The sequence below is a fragment of the Orussus abietinus genome, unplaced genomic scaffold, assembly GCF_000612105.2.
Source record: "Orussus abietinus isolate OABI.00-Male unplaced genomic scaffold, Oabi_2.0 scaffold1, whole genome shotgun sequence".
Taxonomy (NCBI): domain Eukaryota; kingdom Metazoa; phylum Arthropoda; class Insecta; order Hymenoptera; family Orussidae; genus Orussus; species Orussus abietinus.
The window spans coordinates 1915399-1935493 of NW_019396017.1; the positions used below are offsets into that span (position 1 = coordinate 1915399).

General features: G+C 47.6%; 1 protein-coding gene across 6 annotated transcripts; it reads left to right on the forward strand.

The window, feature by feature from the left end:
* The first annotated feature begins 58 nt into the window (after positions 1-58).
* Positions 59-20039, forward strand: LOC105697995 (E3 ubiquitin-protein ligase HUWE1). 6 transcript variants are annotated; one of them, XM_012421806.2, is made up of 48 exons: positions 59-1048; positions 2026-2104; positions 2218-2436; positions 2509-2748; positions 2849-2911; positions 2992-3213; positions 3300-3571; positions 3646-3922; positions 4005-4646; positions 4732-5001; positions 5084-5593; positions 5694-6137; positions 6226-6339; positions 6411-6557; positions 6647-6933; positions 7023-7260; positions 7344-7466; positions 7549-7797; positions 7879-10550; positions 10651-10786; positions 10873-10978; positions 11062-11340; positions 11419-11572; positions 11652-11793; positions 11869-11995; positions 12074-12223; positions 12304-12453; positions 12567-12755; positions 12843-12999; positions 13087-13365; positions 13485-13713; positions 13791-13971; positions 14081-14468; positions 14554-14730; positions 14814-15426; positions 15506-15681; positions 15768-15949; positions 16043-16105; positions 16192-16287; positions 16374-16501; positions 16572-16806; positions 16885-17160; positions 17270-17458; positions 17544-17731; positions 17816-17949; positions 18036-18201; positions 18312-18502; positions 18686-18788. In XM_012421806.2, exons 2-48 carry the CDS (start codon positions 2057-2059, stop codon positions 18786-18788), a joined length of 12621 nt encoding a protein of 4206 aa, XP_012277229.1. In that variant the 5' UTR covers positions 59-1048; positions 2026-2056. The 6 variants fall into 6 exon arrangements, with proteins under 6 accessions (XP_012277229.1, XP_012277231.1, XP_012277228.1 ...); XM_012421808.2 differs by having other exon boundaries at positions 10666-10792; XM_012421805.2 differs by having other exon boundaries at positions 60-1048; positions 10651-10792; positions 18686-20039.
* The last annotated feature ends 56 nt before the right edge of the window (positions 20040-20095 follow it).

Below are 20095 nucleotides of genomic sequence, written 5' to 3' on the forward strand. Positions count from 1 at the left end.
TTGGCGCCACCGTCGTCCACCAATCAAATGTCAGCATTCCCCACGCTTTATCCACGGGTACTCGGACCGCGCGGAGCGGAGCTCAGTCCAGCTTGTGAATTCGCCTTAAACGAAGTAAATGACACCGATATGGAGTTACGCGTTATTTCGAGAGGATTCATTTGCGACACCCATGGCTAGCCGAGTAAGATGTCCGACGCAGTCTTGCCACCTCTGGAAGGACCGTCCCGCGATTGAGGTGCTGGGCTGCCAGGATCTTCCGGTGCCGTCTCGCGAGCCGTGAAAAGAAGGATACGCGCATCCCAGAGTGTGCCTCCCCGCGTCCCGCGCGTCGCCCGTGTGGGCTGGCAGAGAGAGAAGGAGAGAGCGCGCGCATGCGCGCGCAGACGGTTCCCGCATAGGCGCGCTCGCGAGGTCAGCCCTCTCTGAGCGCGTGTGTGTGCGCGACCCGAGTGGCCGCGCATGTTCCTGTGTGTGTGTACGCGCGACTCGCCAGAGTGCGGAGCGCTCGGCTCGGCTCGGCTCGTTCTCGCGGTGGGACAGTTCTCTGGATAACGGACCACAGGAGCAGCCGCGCAACGGGCCAGCGTTTTCTAGAAGCGGCGGATCCGAGCCGTCGCGCTCGACCTCTCGCGAGGAGTCCCTCCTCGGTGTGTTCCACGGCCAAAATGGCGGCAATCAGCGGTGCGAGTGGCGCCGAGCGGTAGACGAGGATCACGCACCGCGCGTGCCGGACACGTTCGCGTTTGTTTTGATCGCGCCCTGGGCCCTGCACGGACTACCCGAGGCTCAGTGGACCCGCCACGAGGTGCCGTCGTCTCCGAGGCCGTTCCTCGAGCTGACCCGCGTCGCTCGCCGCAGCCGGCCAAGGCTCCCCGAGGACGACCGAGGGTGCCCGACGGGTCGTCCCTAAACCGCCCCTGAACCGCTCGTCGGTCGGCCGCGATGCCTCAGCCAACCTGCGCCTCGCTGACCTAGGCGACACTCGGCGCCCTGCGAGCGCACCTTGCCGAGCAGCGACCTAGTCGTCGTATCGCTCCAAACGTTGGTAAGCGTTTTCTCGTTTAGTCATCTCGTGCGCCTCGTTCTCGTTCCTTCCGTTTATTCCACTTATTCGATTTGTTCTATTTATCGGCCGGTCGAACGGTCGGATACGGCTAGCGCGGACGATAGAATTTGCCAGCGAGTGTCGAGGCCATGCCCTGGTGAGTGTGCCAACGCGAGGCGATCTCTTCGGATCCCTCGGAAACGAGGATCGGCTTCGGTCGGCCCTCTAACGTCATTGTCAATTTTCTCAACGTGGTTCCCCTTCCGCGTTCCGCCGACCGTTTGCGCCCGTTCGAACGAGAATAGGCACTGCTCTTTGTCGGATCTCGAACGCTCTCGAGAACGATAGGTTAGGAGGGTATTGTTCATGACTGTGCAATTTGTACGTTTGAACTGGCACGCGATTTTTCTAAGCGAATCCTGTCTGATTAGCGCGATCAATTTCAACGCGAGAACGGTACTTGGATGATGGTGAGTGACTAATTGGAGAGGAGACTGGAAATTGTGGGATTTGTTGTCCTATGATGCTAGCGAGCTCCTCTTGAAGCTCGTCGAAGGGAAAGTGCTAATAGGTGTAACGGCGGGATTATGAACAATTGCTGAAATGTTTTGGCTAGTATTAATGATGACGAGAGGAGCTGGAATTGAACATGGAATCGTGTGTGTAAACGGTTGCTCTTGTCTTTGTTTTTTTTTATGGGAGCAATCACTGGGAGGACATTGGATACATTGCCGGAAATAGAAACATTGACGATGAAGTTTTGAAGGAGACGTATTGGTCATTAACGTTTGAAAAGTAAACGGTTATTTCTTTTACTCCAAATTTCAGATTTATTGTGCCTGAGGGGGGGGGGGGGGATATAATTTTTGTTTCCATTTTTAATGATTCTAAGATGATTCGTTGTATGACTAAACCTTATAATTATTGTAATCTCTATATGTTCTTACATCAGCTTAGTACTATTTTCTTTATTACAGTTTTACATCTCCAACACATTAATTTGTTACGATGAAGATCGACCGATCAAGTAAATTAAAAAAGTGTACATCCGAAGTGGTAAGTTTGAACTTCTTTGTCGTGCGGTTAGAAATGTTTTGCATGAAATAATTTTTTATTTCCGAGGGGCCTAGGCTTTAATTTATTATTAAATGATGTAAATCTGTCTTTAGCCTGCAGAATGTCAGGCGCTTATCAGCAAACTGCGCTCCTGCTCTCATGCGGAGTTGCTAGAAGAGCTGAAACAAATAGATGCATGGACCTTTGGGAAGTGCGAACTGTTTCACTGGATCGATGTCCTCGATCTCAGCGACAGTATTTTGGAAGAAGCTGCCACGAGAAGCCCGCACAATCCATGGGAACTGGCATGCGATCTTCCACAAAACAGAGACGTATGTATAATATTCTGAACAACCTTTCAACAAAGACTTTTCAAAGTTTAATTTTAATACATTTTTATGCAGGCAAAAGAGCTGTTGCTCTGGGTCCTTCACTTCACGACGCTATTGATTGAGCATTCGTTTTCCCGACACTTGTACAACAGCATGGAACATCTGATTACTTTACTGTCAAGTTGTGACATGCACGTTGTTCTTGGCGTTTTAAGTCTTTTGTACATGTTCAGTAAGCGTAGTAATTTCATCACACGTTTGAACAGTGATAAGCGGCAAGCTTTGCTCAGCCGATTGACTCACTTAGCAGAGGTTAGTAAAGTTGTACTTAGAAAATTTTAACATTAATATCTGTCAATAAGTATACAGTTCGATCAAGTTCATTTTGTATAATTAATATTATCATTTGAAGAGCTGGGGTGGCAAGGAAAATGGCTTTGGCCTAGCAGACTGTTGTAAAGAAAATCCAGATAAGGTAGGAAAGGGATAAGTGGAATCTACTTAATATATGTGCATAATTTAACCATCGTGACTAATACTAATTTATTTTATTAGCCATTTCCTGCCAGTGCCACAACACTGCACTTTGAGTTCTATGTTGAAAATGTAACGACAGAAGCGTCAAACAATGCTGCTGGAACTTCTAGCACAAGAAAGACGGGTCAGACGAACCTTGTAACTTATATACACATCGAAGGAGTGGATAAGCTTAATAAAACCCCTGCTGAGATTATGAATGACTTACTGAAAGTATATAATGTACCCGAGGATCGACAAGTACGTTAAATATTTCGTTACATTTTTTTGTGCTTATTTGGATGAATTTATGTCTAAAGCTTAATGTTAACATCGCTTTTTTTCAGATGGCCCTTCTGACTCACATAAGACTAGCACACAGTTTCTCCGACTACCGTAGACGACTTCAATGCGTGCAAGCTCGTCTTCAAGCACTTTCCATACTTGTATACAGTAATGCGTTGCAAGAAAATGCGCATAATCTTTTGCACGCCGGCATCCTCGAAGAACTGGTAGAACTATTAGAACTTCCACATCCGCACCTCGTTGAGATTCGCGCTGCTGCGCTACGTACCCTCACGAGTATTATTCACCTCGATCGGAATCCACACCTCCCAAAGTAAGTACTGAGAATTGGCCCTACCGATAAGCAACCGATTCGACAGTTCTAAATCATGTGATGTTTGTTTTCAGAAAACCTGGTTCTCGGTTGAACATGATTATTGACGTCACCGGGGCGAGTTCGTACCATGGGTTCCTTCCCGTTCTCGTACGAACTTGTATAACAACTTTAACCTCACCTCAACCGGATGGGCAACCATTCCCGCTACCCCTTGCAACGGCACTCTTCAGTTTTTTATATCACCTAGGCAGCTACGAAGCAGGAGGCGAAGCTCTAGTTAGCTGTGGGATGATGGAAAGTCTTTTGAAAGTGATCAACTGGCCTGGAAGCGAGTTGGAACACATCACGGTACACATTTTGACTTTTGATCGCGGAGGCACATTCACTTTGAGGTGGCAATTTCAATTAATCAATCCTTTCTCTTTTACAGTTTGTCACACGAGCTGTAAGAGTCATAGATTTAATAACGAATATAGATATGCAAGGATTTCAAGCACACGGAGGCTTGAATAGTTTCATAAATAGGCTGGACATGGAAGTGAACGTCTGCAAAAAGGAGCAACCTTACGAGATAGAGCCTAGACAGCTCGCACAACAGGACGTTCCGTTGCCTGGGCGATACAACAAACCCTCGGATGTCGACGACGATTCAGGTTCATCGAAACGCTCTAACGAAGCCTTTGATGAACGAGAAGAGTCCTCGAATCCCATGGAGCTCTCTGAAGACGAGAATATGAGCTCGAAGGCGGACCAACTGCCTGAGTATTCCGCAGCGAAAACGGGAAAGACTTGCTTGCCCCAGCGAGCTGCGTTGCTGAAATCTATGCTGAATTTCTTAAAGAAGGCTATACAGGATCCGACATTTGCGGATACTATACGACACGTCATGGAGGGCACGCTGCCGTCTTCTTTGAAGCATATCATCAGCAACACGAAGTACTACGGGCCGTCTCTCTTCCTTCTCGCTACCGACGTCGTCACGGTCTACGTTTTCCAAGAGCCCTCCTTACTGTCATCGCTTCAGGATAATGGGCTAACCGATGTCGTGTTACATGCTCTGCTCATTAAAGATGTAAGGATCGGTGGACGTTCTAATACGGTGAACTCCGTCCTCGTTATACAATATTTTACAATGTACGATTCTTTACTTTCTTCAGATTCCTGCCACTAGAGAAGTAATAGGATCCTTGCCCAATGTGTTCAGTGCGCTGTGTCTAAACCAACGTGGTTTGGAATCTTTTTCTAAGTGCCGTCCTTTCGCGCGCCTCTTCAAGGTCCTCCTGTCACCTGCCTATCTGTCAGCTATGCGTAGGCGCCGTAGTGCCGACCCGGCCGGTGACACAGCCTCGAATCTAGGAAATTCTATGGACGAGTTGATGAGGCACCAACCTAGCCTGAAAGTCGACGCGATCGTAGCTCTTGTAAAGGTAACGCATACATTTCCAGTGACTGAAATCTCGTCTTATGCGAATTCTTATTTTTTCATACATGGCGGTGTTTTTTCCACAGCTCCTAGAAGAGCTCTGTGTACTGGGCTGCGATCCTCGATACGTGTGCTGGAGAGCCGCCAATAAATCCGAGAATTCACCTTCGAGTTCGAGTTCTAGCAGTCGCCAATCCTCCGGCCAATCCGTGGGTGTAGGTGTCGGAGATACCGGAGGCGGAGGAGGTGGCGGGGGCGGAAGTAGCAGCGACGAGGAGGAAGAGGACGAAGAGGAAACCAGCACAAGCTCCCACCCTCAGCGCGAGGAACAACCTTCTCCTTCCCCGGCCCAACCAGGTCCTCCACCGCAACCTAGGGAGAAAACGCCGATTGCATTGATCGACTACATTCATAACGTCATGAAATTCGTGGACGCGATATTAAGCAACAACTCGACGGACGACCATTGCAGAGAATTTGTCGCACAGAAGGGACTGGTACCTCTGCTGTCGATCTTGGGATTGCCGAACTTGCCGGTTGATTACCCTGTCGCCCAGGCTGCGCAAGCGGTCGCCTCGGTGTGCAAGAGCATCCTGGTAATTTAATGTTCTGAGAGTTTCCGAAACGCTGATGCATTGTGGAGGTTTAATTGTTAATTTATCGTTTTCCTTTTCTTTTTTCTTTTTAATCTTACAGAATCTCGCTCACGAACCTTTAGTCTTGAAGACCGGATTGTCCCAGCTGAACGAAGTTCTCAATTTGCTGAAGCCGCTTCACAGTCACGTAGACTCTCCAGGTGGCTCGGTTTTGTTACACGAGCTTGCTTCTGCACCGAACCTTGAAACCGCTTTCACCAGCGATACGGCAACTCCTTTGTTGCACGCCATGAACGCTGCACACGGTTACGTGGTAATGTTTGTCCACGTTTGCCGTACCAGCCAGAGCGAGATTCGAAATCTCTCCATGAACCACTGGGGATCCGAATTGGGTCTCACGGTTCTAAAAGGCTTGTCCGAATTGTACATGTCTCTTGTTTGGGAAAGCACGCTTTTATTAGCCCTCTGCAGCGATGACATCATACCTGCTGGCTGCGACTTTGGTAAAGAAGATATGGACAAGTTGGTGCCTCCAGAGCTGCGGGTAAGGAGATTGTTTGAGTTACGGATGACTGTCGGGGTTCTTAGGGTCGGGGTTCATTCATTGTTTGACCTCTTAACTTTTCTTTCAGACTGATGGAGAGTCCTCTTCCTGGTCCGGTGCTACTTCCTCGGACATGGGCAGCAACGGCATGACGACAGCTATGGAAGCGCTCAGCACCGATCCTCCTCCTGTATCAATGGAGGTATTAATCTTGATCGAGCTAATAAACCTGAAATTATAATTATGGAAGAAATATTGTTTAATTTCACGAAGTCATCCTTACAGGTGGACGACAAACCGAGTACGAGTACTGGAAGGATATCCCCCAGTGCGCACCAACTGAAGTATATCAAACCTCTTCTTGGGGCCTCATCCAGACTCGGGAGGGCATTGGCGGAGTTGTTTGGTCTACTTGTTAAGGTAATTTTATCAAACTTATCTTCAGAAATAATTTATTAATACAGAAATTTCTGGTATGCTCAATTAATGTTAATATGATTTCTATGTAGCTATGTATGGGATCTCCCATAAGGCAGAGACGCGGGCACCAACTTCATGCTCCACCAACTCTTCCGTCACAAGCTGCTCGTAGTGTGGCAACTGCGCTTAATTGTTTGTTAACGCGTGGCTTATCCTGGGATAAACTTCCACCATCACCAATTCCTAAATTCAAGCTCACATTTTTAATCTGCTCCGTGGGCTTCACCTCGCCCATGCTCTTCGATGAAAAACGACATCCGTATCATTTAATGCTGGAGAAATTCGTTAAGCTAGGAGGTCAAAATGCATTCTTTGCGTAAGTTTTTGCACTCTGGGGAATAACAGTTTCTGTTAATTCTAAATTCTTTCGGTATATTTAATTGAAAATGTAATTACATTTAACAGGACGTTCCGATGGGCATTGTCCGGAGGGGGTCAATTTCCTCTATCGGAGGGGTTAGAGCATCCAAATTTGCCTGATGGAACGGGTGAATTTTTGGACGCTTGGTTGATGCTCCTTGAAAAAATGGTAAATCCCAAAGCTATCTTAGACTCACCGCACGTGGTGCCTTCCAAGTGTATTGGCATATGCAAAGTGTATGAAATCTTCGACCCCATAAAATATCTCACCGATATACATAAGGTATGTACAGATTTATTATTTTTAAATATGTCTAATCAACGACAGTAAGAAACAAGTCACGGTAACCGAATTTAATTTTATAGAAAGCGTTCGAGGCTGTGATGCTCATGTGGGGAAAGAAACCGCTGAAGAACTACGGTGCACGCATGACGGAGTCCATTCTCTCGATTTTACGACACATCCTGCGTGGCGAAAAGATCATTAAAGTTCGTAATTCCGAAATGTCTATTAAGCTGAATTTATCTAAAAAAGAAAAATTTAATTATTTAATTTGCTTTCAACCCTCAGGAACGTTTGGAGAAAGAGGAGAGTACAGAAACAGCAGCTGGAGGAAGTGGAACCACTGCGGTAGCTCGAAGCGGAACGAGCACGGAACGTAGAGAAGATCTGGAAGTTGACGTGAATCCCGAACATCTTCGACAGCTGATGGACATGGGCTTCAGTAGGGCGCATTGCGTAGAAGCTTTAATGCACACACTCACGGTTGAACAAGCTACCGATTACCTGCTTAATAATCCAGCTACGTCACGTCGCTCGGTAAGGATTATCCTAGGTGTCTCGAAAATTCCTAATTTTATTTTACAATTACGGTTTATTTGACGATCTTTCATTTTGTAGGACGCACCTGCAGTTGACATCAGTGTTCAGGGTCTGTTGATGGACCTAGAATGGGGTGACGATGACCAAATAATGCATGCCATCGTGATGTCACTCGGTGACACCGAGGCGCGTAAATTTGCTGGTCCGGAGGAACCTACGAGGGAAATTACCACTACTAAAAGCATAGACGAATTCACGTACAGCGCTTTTAAGCAGTGCCTAAATCTCTTGGATCTCATGCCAGATACGGTGTATCGGATTTGTGATCTGCTCGTCACTATTACCAAGAGGAATGGCGACGAGTGGCGTGACACCATGCTGCGGCTATTGATACGAGAGATCGGAAGTTTAGTGGACTATCTGATCGGCATAGCCAAAAGCGAGGATGAAAATGCCGGCGTCCGATTGGTGGAATGCGAAGAAGCCAGCAAAGTCGCTGGACGCATCTACCTCTACACGCTATTTTTCGAGGGGACGTTCCAGGAGATGCGAGTACCTTGTGCCCAGATCGTCGAAGAGTACGCGATTTTGGACAAGCTCGTACGCTTGCTGGTCGTCAGCGAAGGACCCCTCACGGAAAACAAAAACAAAACAGCCAAGGACGTCAAGGAGAACCCTACAGCCACCAAAACTCCAAAATGGTTGGCCCCGCTCTTGTTACTCATCGACCGCCTGGAGAAGGTGGCAGTACTTACGCAAAGAAAACAATTAATGCACAAAGCTACGAATCGAGTGTGGAAATGGTTCGACTTGAGTACCGGTAAATGGACCCCTTACTCTGTGCCCAACAATCGACTCATCAATGATGCTTACTGGGCAGGAGAGCCGAGTGTTCGGATAATGTGCAGCAGAAGACGGTACTCGGTCACTTTCTCCTGTATGACTCAAGTCAACGAGGACAGCGACAACAGAAGGCCCATCACCATGGGATTTAAGTCCAGTTCCAATGGCAGCGAGGACGGAGGTTCTGGGTCCGATTCCAACATGGACACCGAAGACAGTCCCACGGAAGATAAGCGAAATACTGTGATACAGGGATTGGATCCCAGTATAGCTCCCAGTATTATCAGGGCGTGCGTCAAGCTTCTGGCTATTCCTGTTGATCGGGACGCCTTGCACGCACTTATGAAGGTATGCTTAAGGTTGACCCGTGATTACAAGAACGCCGAAGTTTTCGCAAGGGAAGGCGGCGTTCGGTTATTACTGGACATGACTCAAGCGAGCAGCTTCATCGGTTTCATCAGTCTGAGTACCTTGCTAATTCGGCACACCCTCGAGGAGCCTCGCACCCTTCGGCTTGCCATGGAAAAAGTCGTTCGAACGCGGACGCAGAGTAATATCCCTCCGGCGTATAAAGAAATCCTCTTTATGACGAGACAAATAAGCAGCGCCGTCTGCCGGAACCCAGAGGTCTACAGGGAAGTATGCGAAAACATTCTCCGAGTAGACATCGGTGTACTGAAACGCGACGATGTAGATAACCGACTAGTCGTGAAGGCTCTGCCACCGAATCACTCCTCGGCACTTCCGATGCTGGAGGAGGTATCGATCGGCGTGGTTCACGATCTGCTGAACGCGCTGATAAAACCGATGCCCGTGATACCGGAGGGAAGCTCGACGACACCAACGGGCAGTCCCGAGAAGAAAACCACGCATCCTACCATCCCAGCAAACAACGTTTCCATGTCCTCGACCCCGAGGGGACGCGAGGTTATCAGAAGCAATGCCACCACGTCCAACGAGCAACTAGACGACGATGATCAAGTCTCCCAGATTATACCACTCAAGATGTACACCGACGTTGGCAACAAGGTGGAGCCTGAAGAGGCGAAGAAACCCCTTTTGCCGAAGTCAGCTATTCTGAAGATGCTGGCAGAGGCGGTGCGCTCTTACGGTGCCGTTGCCAATTTAATTACGGAGTGCACTTATCGCGCTGGCCAGAGCGAAATGATCACCGAGGACACCACGGCCTTGACTTTCCTTTTGGACAGACTTCTGCCGATTTTGCCGGAGAACGCGAGCGACCGACAGTGTAGCAGCATGGCTAGGATGTTGATCGCAGCTATAGCCTCCTGTAATCATTCTCCAGACGCCCAGGCTACCTTGGTGACCGAGGTCAAGGCTGCTCTCACGAGGACGCTAGCTCTTCCAGAATCCGCCGAAAAGCACGCCCAGCTGCAGCTGCTCATTGGGCTGATCTCCACGATGATAGACAGCTGCCCGCCGACCTCACACACTCAGATCAGGGCCTCGGTGAAGGTGCACCAGTTCAACAACGTCAACTACATAGTCAGGATAATGCTGAGGAAGGGCATCATCACCGACTTGGCCAAGATCCCGCACAGCCTCGACCTATCCAGTCCACACATGGTCGGGACGGTCAATGCGGCTTTAAAGCCCTTGGAAACTCTCTCTAGGATCATCAACCAACCGATGCCGGGTGCGGTGAACAATAAATTCGCCAAGCCGAAGAGCAGGACCGTTCAAGAGGAGCCAATTGGGGAACAGACCGGGACGACCACTTCGGAGGCGACTCATGCGGTTGGAGAAGAGACCAACGAGGATGCCGAGAACACGGAACACGACATCTCGGTGAACGCCGAAAGTCTGGAGCCGAACTCCGAGAGTCACGTCCACGAAGAGGGCGACGAGGCTGCTCTCGATGACATCATGGATCAGCTTCTTGAGAGGTAACGATGAACTGATCGACGCATACTAGAGTTGATCGCTTTCGATTCATTGCGAGCAATGATTTCGGTGGTTCTATGCTCAGTGTCTATAATCAAGCAGTGCACTCTTTTCTAGGGACCGCTCGACCGTGGCAGAGGAACAGTCTTCTCGTCCACACAGGCCAATGGACATTGACGACGAGAGCCTTGCTTTGCGCGATGCGGAGGGAGATTTTGACCCAGCTCGGGACACCACAGTAAGAGTAACATCGCCTTTCTCCTTATGCTCTCTCCTGGATGTTCCTTCGAGCAGGACACTAAAGACAATGGTTACTCGTTGCAGGAGGACTTGATGAGCTCGGAGTCGGATTCCGACAGCAACCCGTCCGATGACAACGAGGACGAAGTGCAGGATGACGAGGATGAAGAGGAAGAGGAAGAAGACGACGGTGAGGAAATTACGATTGCCTGTTATCATTGATTGTGCAATGCGAGGGGCGCGATGATTTTATGCTGGATATTTTATTCGTAGGGGAGGAAAATGAGGAGGAGGAAGAGGAAGAGGAAGGCTCCTCAAATTACGAGGAAGATGGAATAGACCTCTATGAAGATGTAGAGGAAGGTGTCTATAGAATGCTTCCTTCCAACGACCGTGAAGGTGGTAATGTCGTCATGATACATCACAACCTTGACAACCAGGATAATGCAGCTTCCACTCCTGCATCCACTGGGCCTATTGTTCCTTGGATCACCAGTTTTCCTCTGCCTCTCAGTCTTATCGAAGACTCGACCGCGGTCTCTGAAAATAATGGTTGGTTGACACCAACCACGATTATTTAGGCTCGTCGAGTATCAGAGAAGGGAACTTAATTTCATTATTTACTTACAGCTATAAGCATGCACCCGTTGCTAATGACGAGGAACAACATAGACGCTAGCTCTTTGTCCTTCTCTAGAGGCCAGCGTGCTCTTCGACAACGCAGATACCAGTACCTCCAACTGTCCAATTCACGTAATCCAAATCCGCCGATTATTTTACAAAGGTTAGTGGACGGTACCTAGATAGGTTTATGCCATTACGATCATAATCGACCGGCTAATATTATTAATTTTCTATTTCAGACTTCTAGGCCCAGCTGCACAAACGCTGCCTTTATCTGCGAGCCAGGTTCTTGCTTCCAGTTTTAGGGACACTCGTGTGTTTCTAATGGACAATGGTCATGGAATTTTTACGAACCAGGAAGAGGAACAGATTGATTTTGTCGTGAGTTAACGGTCTTATAATTCTCGACGATGAGTAGCGGGTTTTTAGACTATGCATTTTTTTTTTCCTTCTCAGGATCAGTCTGGATACTTGTTCGGGCCCAGCCTTGCAGCTACCTTGAACAACATCCCAACTGCTCTGCACTGGTGGATCGAGGAAAGTAAATTACTGGATGGAGATTCACAGCCAGACTGCTGCGTCAGTGAGTACACCAGTTTACCACCTTGATGCTTCTTTACTTTTATCCTCAAACCCTAATCGATAACGTTTCCTTTCAAAGGTGTGGTTCATAAGCTGATACCAGGACTCGAGAAGCACAGAAACGCGGAACTTGCCGAAAGGAAAGAGAAACGTAAGAAGCAACATGGGACCGAGAAAGAATCCGATAAGGACACGAAGGAGACGAAAGAGCATACCAACGGTACAGAGGGTAAGTTGGGATTATATCACGCTTTGAAGAGTAACGGGGAAAATGTTTACGAGGTTCATTTTTTAAATTGCTCGTTGCAGCGGTGACTCCCGCCGTGGTCCCCGTTGAAGAGCAAAGACTCCCGGTATCCACTTCGGAAAGGATATTGGCGGCATTATTCCCTTCCACGGAAGCTAGGGTAGAAACGGTGAGAAACAGAATAGAACCAACTACAGACGAGGATATAATAGGTAAGGATTGTTAATATTTAATTTATTGTTAGCGTGGATGGAATGTCAAGTGCACGACGACGCATTTTTAGAATTAACATTCCTAACTTTATTCTCATTTTTTTTTTTTGCAGATGTAACTGGAGAAATGGAAGTTACGGTACAGGACTTTGAGGAACGTCCTCCACCGCCACCACCAGAGGATCAACATAACGAAGCGAGAGATCTTCGTCGAATGACTCGTTGTGCGATTCCAGAACTCGCAGAGAGCATCGTAGATTCCGTCCTTGGGCCTAATGAATCGATCCTTGCCGGGAATAACAGTAAGTCCTTCAATATGTTCTTTTTCAAAGCTAGTGTTATTCTGTGCCTTTATATACCTGAATGTATGCATATTGTTTTTATTGCAGGACGATCTACTCTATCTATTATACGCTCAGACGGGGTACGCCATATCTCCCCAGAAGAGGATTCAGATTTATCAAGGATTGCGGAAAATCGAGCGAATCCAGCGGATTGGCTAAGACGACTGATTTCTGAGGAGATTCGGGTCGACGCGGAACGAAAGTAAGGAAAATTTCCGCTACGTAGTATTTTCTGTAGTGCATCATACGATATTGCAGAAGTATCTAAAACCACTAATTATTCCTTTAGTTCCAGTTTCTTGCATCGAGACCCAAGCTCTTCGTCATCAGAGAGTAACAACCAAGAACCTTTGGAACAACCACAGCAGCCTCAACAGCAACAGCAGCCGCCGGTGCAGCAGCAACAACAACCAGAGCCACAGCAACAGCAACAACCGCCACAACCACCACCGCTGCCTGAACAACCGCAGCAATCTCAGGAACAACAATTGCCAGATGGAGTTGATCCTTCTTTCCTGGCAGCATTGCCAGAAGAAATGCGCGATGAGGTGATCGCTGAGCAGCTGAGGTTTGTTCATAACCATATTAGATATTTCCGTAGTAATGCTGTTTATTTATGATAATGCTATACGATTGCCTGAAGGCCTAGTATCGTTGAATTTATTAATGCATATTATGCTTACGCAGGCTCCAAAGGATCAGGCAGAGAGCACAGGCAACGGTGGTAGAAGAACCTACAGGACCGGTGGAGGTGAACCCTGAATTTTTGGCGGCTCTACCTCCATCCATTCAAGAAGAAGTTCTCGCTCAACAACGGCTGGAACAGCAAAGACATGCAGCTGCTTCGGCAAACCCTGAAGATCCCGTAGATGCGGCGGCGTTCTTCCAAAACCTTCAACCTTCGCTTCGACAAGCGGTATGTATACCATTAGCTTCCTTGTGCTCTCTGATCTTGCAGAGTTCCATGACTAACATCAATTCTTTGATCAACAGATATTGACCGATATGGAGGAGTCACAGATATCCGTCTTACCTCCTGACTTGGCTCAGGAAGCTCAGCTGTTGAGAAGAGAATGGGAGGCTCGAAATCGGCACATGATACAGGAAAGGTTCCTTAGTCATGTCAGTCAGAGCAATACCGCCTTGTCGAGCATACTGAGAAATTCTGGAAGAGGTAAATAGCATTCTCCGCAGCAGTCAATTAGAGTTTATTGTATGGCTATTATATGGAAGTTCAACGTGACGAATCTAACATGTAACGAATTTTTCCTAATTCATTAAAGGATCGCGAACTTCTTCGGGACGAGCCCCTTGTACTCGTTACGCCATTCAAACGGTTCCTCAGAGAGGTCAGTGGAACTCGTGGAATACCCGAAGTGAAAACGGCATAGCTCATCAGGGTGCCGGTCTGAGACTGAGGGGAAGGCAATTGCTCGATCACGAGTCGATGGCTTGTCTGTTGGTTCTACTCTTTGTCGACGAGCCGAAGATTAATACAGTAAGGCTTCACCGAGTCATTAGAAATCTTTGCTACCATGGCAGCACCAGGGAATGGGTGGTCAAAGCTCTGTTGAACATCATGGAGAGGAGTAACGACGAAAACAAGGAGATCGTCATGGATTATACAGGAAAGTTTAAGAAGAAAGGGTCGCACTCTGCCATTGACTACTGGTAAGTGTTGGGCGATTTTTTTTTTTTTTTTGGTTCGATTCACAAAATGAGGGAATTTGTTTTAACTAGAAAAAACTTTTTCCAGTTCACCGAAAGTATTCGAAACCCGAAACAACCTGCAGTCGTGGCTGAATATCAGCATAGACGCCGCCTTAGGTTGCAGAGCGAACGTATTTCACATCCTGCGATACGGTGGCAAGAAATCGGAAAGACAAGGTCCAGTCATTGCCATCCATCCCCAAGCTGCTCCGGCAGTCTGCAGGTTAGTAGACGAAAACCCTTCAAAACGTTTTAGGATACTTTTACAAAGCATCGGGATTCATTATCTCCTTTATCGTTGCATAGGCATACCCTGGAACTATTGATATCCTTAGCGAAGAGTTTCCCCGGATACTTCGTACCTGTAAAGTCGAAGGACGTCGAGGACAGAGAAAAGGATAAAGACACGAGTTCCGGCAAGGAAGAAGCCGGGGCGAAGTCGAAGTCTGCCTCGAAGACGGGGAAGAGCGACGTGCCCGACTTCTGGGACATGTTGCTGAGGCTTGACTCCTGTGCCTCGAAGAAAGGGAAATTCGTAGCAAGGACACATTCTAGCTCAAATTTGGGCAGCGAACCTGAACAGAGCGTCACGTCTTTCGAGGCATCGGCCTTTGGTCAGCTCATTTCCATGTTGAACTGGTCCGTGATCAAACGGAGCAGCCAGCTAACCGACAAGCTCTTGAGACTACTCTCTCTCGTCTCAATTGGCTTGACCGAGGTGAATCCTTACCGTCGACAAGAGGGCAACAAGTCCAAAAAGATCGAGTCGACCAAGGAGCAGAGCGTCACTGCTCCGGAAGGTCATCTTAGGCTCGCCGTGCAAGTACTTACCAGCAAAAGCTGTTCCGAGGAGGGCCTCGAGGATGCGACTGCACTCCTTCTCAATCTCTCCCATTGTCCTGACTCTACGAGGCAATTGGTAAGACATGTGCAATACTGGATATACTTCTACCTATCGTTACATATTTCCCAAGCCTTAATTCTATAATTCTCTTTAGATATTAAAGATTCTTCTCGAGGGAGCGATGGAACTGGCGAATATGGTTTGCGAACACATAAAGGATTTGATGATGGAACTAAAGGTACTGAATCGTGAGCTCAACCGAAGGAACTCCATCGAAGAGCAACCTTCCACAAGCTCAGGTGGATCTGGACGTGGAATTCTTTTGGACAGGTAATGTTTCTTGCCGTCTGGGGAAAGGAGAGTTTTTCACGTGCAGAATGTTTTATGAATTATTACTTGATGCTCCTATTCTTTAGGTTTACTAATGAAAGCGTTGTTGTAACGGCTCCGAGCAAGGTTAAGGCTGGAAGCGATTTGCAACTCCCCTCCATGGGCGCGTTGGTAATCAAGACCTCCAGTCAAGCATTCTTCCTCAGGATACTCAAAGTCATAGTACAGATTAGAGAAGCCGTGCGCATTGCAAACAAGAAGAAGACAGGTAAACCTTCAAATTCGAGTGAACAATTATTACGCGTTCCTTGGGAAAAAAAAAAAAAAGTACAAAATGTAATTCCTTGCCATTTGTATTTAGAAACGAGTCATACTACCGAAACCGCCATGGACACCGGGAACGCGAGTCAACCTCAAAGTTCAGGTGAATATTGATATTTTTTTTTTAACATATGACACCCACGGAATACAAATTACAAGGCGAAACGTGTATTTTATCTTTATCTCCAGGGGGCGATAATAACGAGTCTGACACCGTGGCAATGGATACCACCCAAGCGAATGCATCCAATTCGAACAATGCCAAGACAGCCGAGTCTCGTGCTGGTAAGAGTTGAGGGATAATTAGCGACTACTGAAACTTCCAAAATGAAAGATGAAACTGCATACTTTGTCTTTTTTTTTTTTTTTAGATGAAGATACAACCACGTTACCTTTGCTGAGCGAGAGTTTAGTATTGGACAACTTGTGGGAGACCCTCAGCGCTTGTCTGCTCGAATTGGAACACACTTCCGATCATCACGCCGTCCTAGTCTTACAGGTAATTGTAATTAATTTTTCGCTATCCTCGTGTTAAAAGACATACTAATTTAAAACATCTCGCACCTTAGCCTGCCGTTGAAGCCTTCTTCCTGGTGCACTCGTCATCCAGTACGACGAAAGAACGCAGCGAGACCAACACGGAATCTCGCGACGTACTTCCGGACTTGGCGCCGGTTTCTCCGATATACTCCGACCATGAAGGCACATCTCAAGCCGAACCAACAGTGAACACCTCATGGGACATCGGTCATGCGCCTCAAAGGACTCTGCCGCCTGATCAACTTAAGTTCCTCAAGTTTGCTGGTACGCGTCCTTGCCTTCTTGCGTATCCTCTACACGAGAGTTCCAAGTACTATAGATTTCTTTTCACGTTGATTTCAGAAACGCATAGAACTGTGCTCAATCAAATTCTTCGGCAAACCACCATGCACTTGGCGGATGGGCCATTTTCAGTGCTGGTCGATCACACCAGGGTTCTCGACTTCGACGTCAAGAGAAGGTATTTCAGAACGGAACTAGAACGAATGGACGAGGGGATTCGAAGAGAGGAGTTGGCTGTACACGTGCGCAGAAGCCACGTGTTCGAGGACTCCTTCAGGGAACTCCACCGAAGGAACGCGGACGAATGGAAGAACCGATTCTACATAGTGTTCGAAGGTACCCCTAACGCGACATGAGCAAAATGCGCTCACCGTTAAAATTATTCCGTGATCCCCTAGAAGAGGTCCGATCATTGTCGTTTACCCTTTTCTACGTTTCAATCCAGGCGAGGAAGGTCAAGACGCTGGAGGTCTCTTGAGGGAATGGTATGTCATCATCTCGAGGGAGATCTTCAATCCCATGTACGCACTTTTCACGGTCAGTCCTGGCGATCGCGTCACGTACATGATCAATTCGTCCTCGCATTGCAACCCCAACCACTTGTGTTACTACAAATTCGTGGGGCGAGTCATTGGTAAGAATTTGTACCCAAACGGAGACTTCTAATAGTATTCGAATTGTCGCCGTGCATTTTCCATGTACCGTTAAACTTCTTTCAGCCAAAGCAATCTACGACAACAAACTGCTGGAGTGCTACTTCACGCGAAGCTTTTACAAGCACATACTAGGAATCCTCGTTAAGCACACCGACATGGAGAGTGAAGATTACAGTTTCTACAAAGGCCTCGTGTACCTCACTGAGCACAACATTTCGGAACTCGGATACGAACTCACATTTTCTGCGGAGGTAAAAAATGAATATCCTGATCGTTATCATTACTGTACAACTGGGTGTTGTACGGTTCTGTTTTTAATTTCAATGTATCGCTAGGTTAACGAGTTTGGTGTCAACGACGTGCGAGACCTAATATCAAACGGTCGCAATATTGTCGTCACCGAAGAGACCAAGCTCGAGTACATCAGGCTGGTATGTCAGATGAAGATGACAGGAGCTATTCGCAAGCAGTGAGTACTTCGACTTTTATACCCTTCATTCGGTTAATATAATCAATGTTTCATTTAACCACTTCAAACGTCTTCGTCGACTTCAGGCTGAACGCGTTCCTCGAGGGCTTCTACGACATCATTCCCAAACGATTGATCTCCATCTTCAATGAGCAAGAACTCGAGCTGCTGATCAGCGGACTGCCCAACGTCGACATCGAGGACCTCAAGACCAACACGGAATACCACAAGTACAGCCCGACGTCGTTGCAGGTGAGGGTCGTTGGAATATCTAATGGTGCCCTAAAATGTACCCTCTATAGCCCTGAAATTGTGAATGCATGCATGGTCGTTAAAACGAATCCCGTATTTCCGTTTACCAGATCCAATGGTTCTGGCGTGCCCTACGAGGCTTCGACCAGGCGGACAGGGCGAAGTTCTTGCAGTTCGTGACGGGTACATCGAAGGTCCCTCTTCAAGGATTCGGTGCGCTGGAAGGAATGAACGGCGTGCAGAAGTTCCAAATCCACCGGGACGACAGGTCGACCGACCGACTGCCTTCAGCCCACACCTGGTGAGTAACGAATGGATGAATTTCATTAAATTCAACTCTAACATGGATGCCCCAAACCGCGGGAATATAGCTCGTAAATTCCCTGATGGAACTCGTCCTTCCTGTGCGCAATGTAAGATCCAACGAATGTGAGGGTACTTTGTTGGGACTTGTGTAACAATGGCGCGTCTTGTTCTCCCTCAGCTTTAACCAACTGGACCTGCCAGTTTACGAGACGTACGACAAGTTGCGCAGTAATTTGCTGAAGGCGATACACGAGTGCAGCGAGGGATTCGGATTCGCCTAAGCCCCGTGGTCCAGGGGCAGCTCGGTCGTGCAAATCGCAAACGGACACCGTGGTTGACATAATCCGGTCGTTTTCCTCGAGCCCGGCGACTCGTGAGTACGGCGGCATCTCCCTGACTGTCGAGGTCCTCCGCGTGTCACGGCAATTCGCTCCGAAGGACACGGAGAGAGGAGGCTGCAGAGCAAGGAAACCCGCGGGAGAGATGCGCGACTCGTTGCATGCTCGGTCCTCGCCTCGCCTCGCTTCTAGAGGGTCAGAGAGAGATAGAGAGAACGAAGGATGAAGAGAGAAATCGAGAGAGAGAGACAGAGAGAGAAAGAGAGACACTTTAATATCCATAAGCTACTGAATCAATATATACATATAAATACACGCGCATATGTATATACATATATCTCTAAGTATGGTGTAATTACTAAAGATAACTTTCGAATGCTACCCAACGTTAGAGTTTATTTTGTTGAGAGACCGAGCGAGCAAGGGAGAGAGAAAGAGAGAGAGAGAGAGAGGAGATATCTCGAAGTGGGTGACCGAGCTTAACGATAATTCCCAACAAGGCGCGGAGGATGTGAAAACGAGCGAAGTGAGGAGGCAGTTAATGAAAGCTAAACGCGTAAGGTTACGGATACATTTCATATGTAAGTGTACTCTAGATACGATTTTTAGTATGTTTAAGGGATACGTAAAGCGGCAGCGAATAGACCGGAAGAGGCGGAGAGAGAGGGAGAGCGAAAAACGGGAAGGGAAATTGTAATATACATCACTTCAGACTGGTCAGCTAGAAGTTGCGACCGGTCCGATAATTAATAGCGTCGCGGGAATGCCCGTGGATTTCACACGAGAGAAAGAGAGAGCGAGAGAGAGAGAAAGGAGTTAACGGCGGAGAGAGATACGAAGCGACAGAGAGAACGCGTGTGCCTGTGTGCGTGTCTGTCCGATTTGCGTGAAAGCGCGAGTGTGACGCGAGGCAGAGACGGGGAAGACGTAGAAATCTAGAGCGAGATACAGTGAAATGAGCCTAATTAAATCGATCGCTATGCAAACGGTGTTACCTTGTCCCTCCTCTTTCCTTCCCTCGAGAGATGTGTATGGTTGTATACTATTACGAATAATTTTAACTAATTTTTAATTGCTAGCGGTGATCCTTAATTATTATCATTTTAATATTAATCATTCGAAATGTGATGTTAAAGACGTGTAATTTCTTTGCCCTCTTGAAGTCTAACTAAATAAAGTTTACAGTTGAACCGATGTCACTTTGTGGCCACATGTAGAACAGAGGATCAGGTGCGAAGTCTCTATAGGGC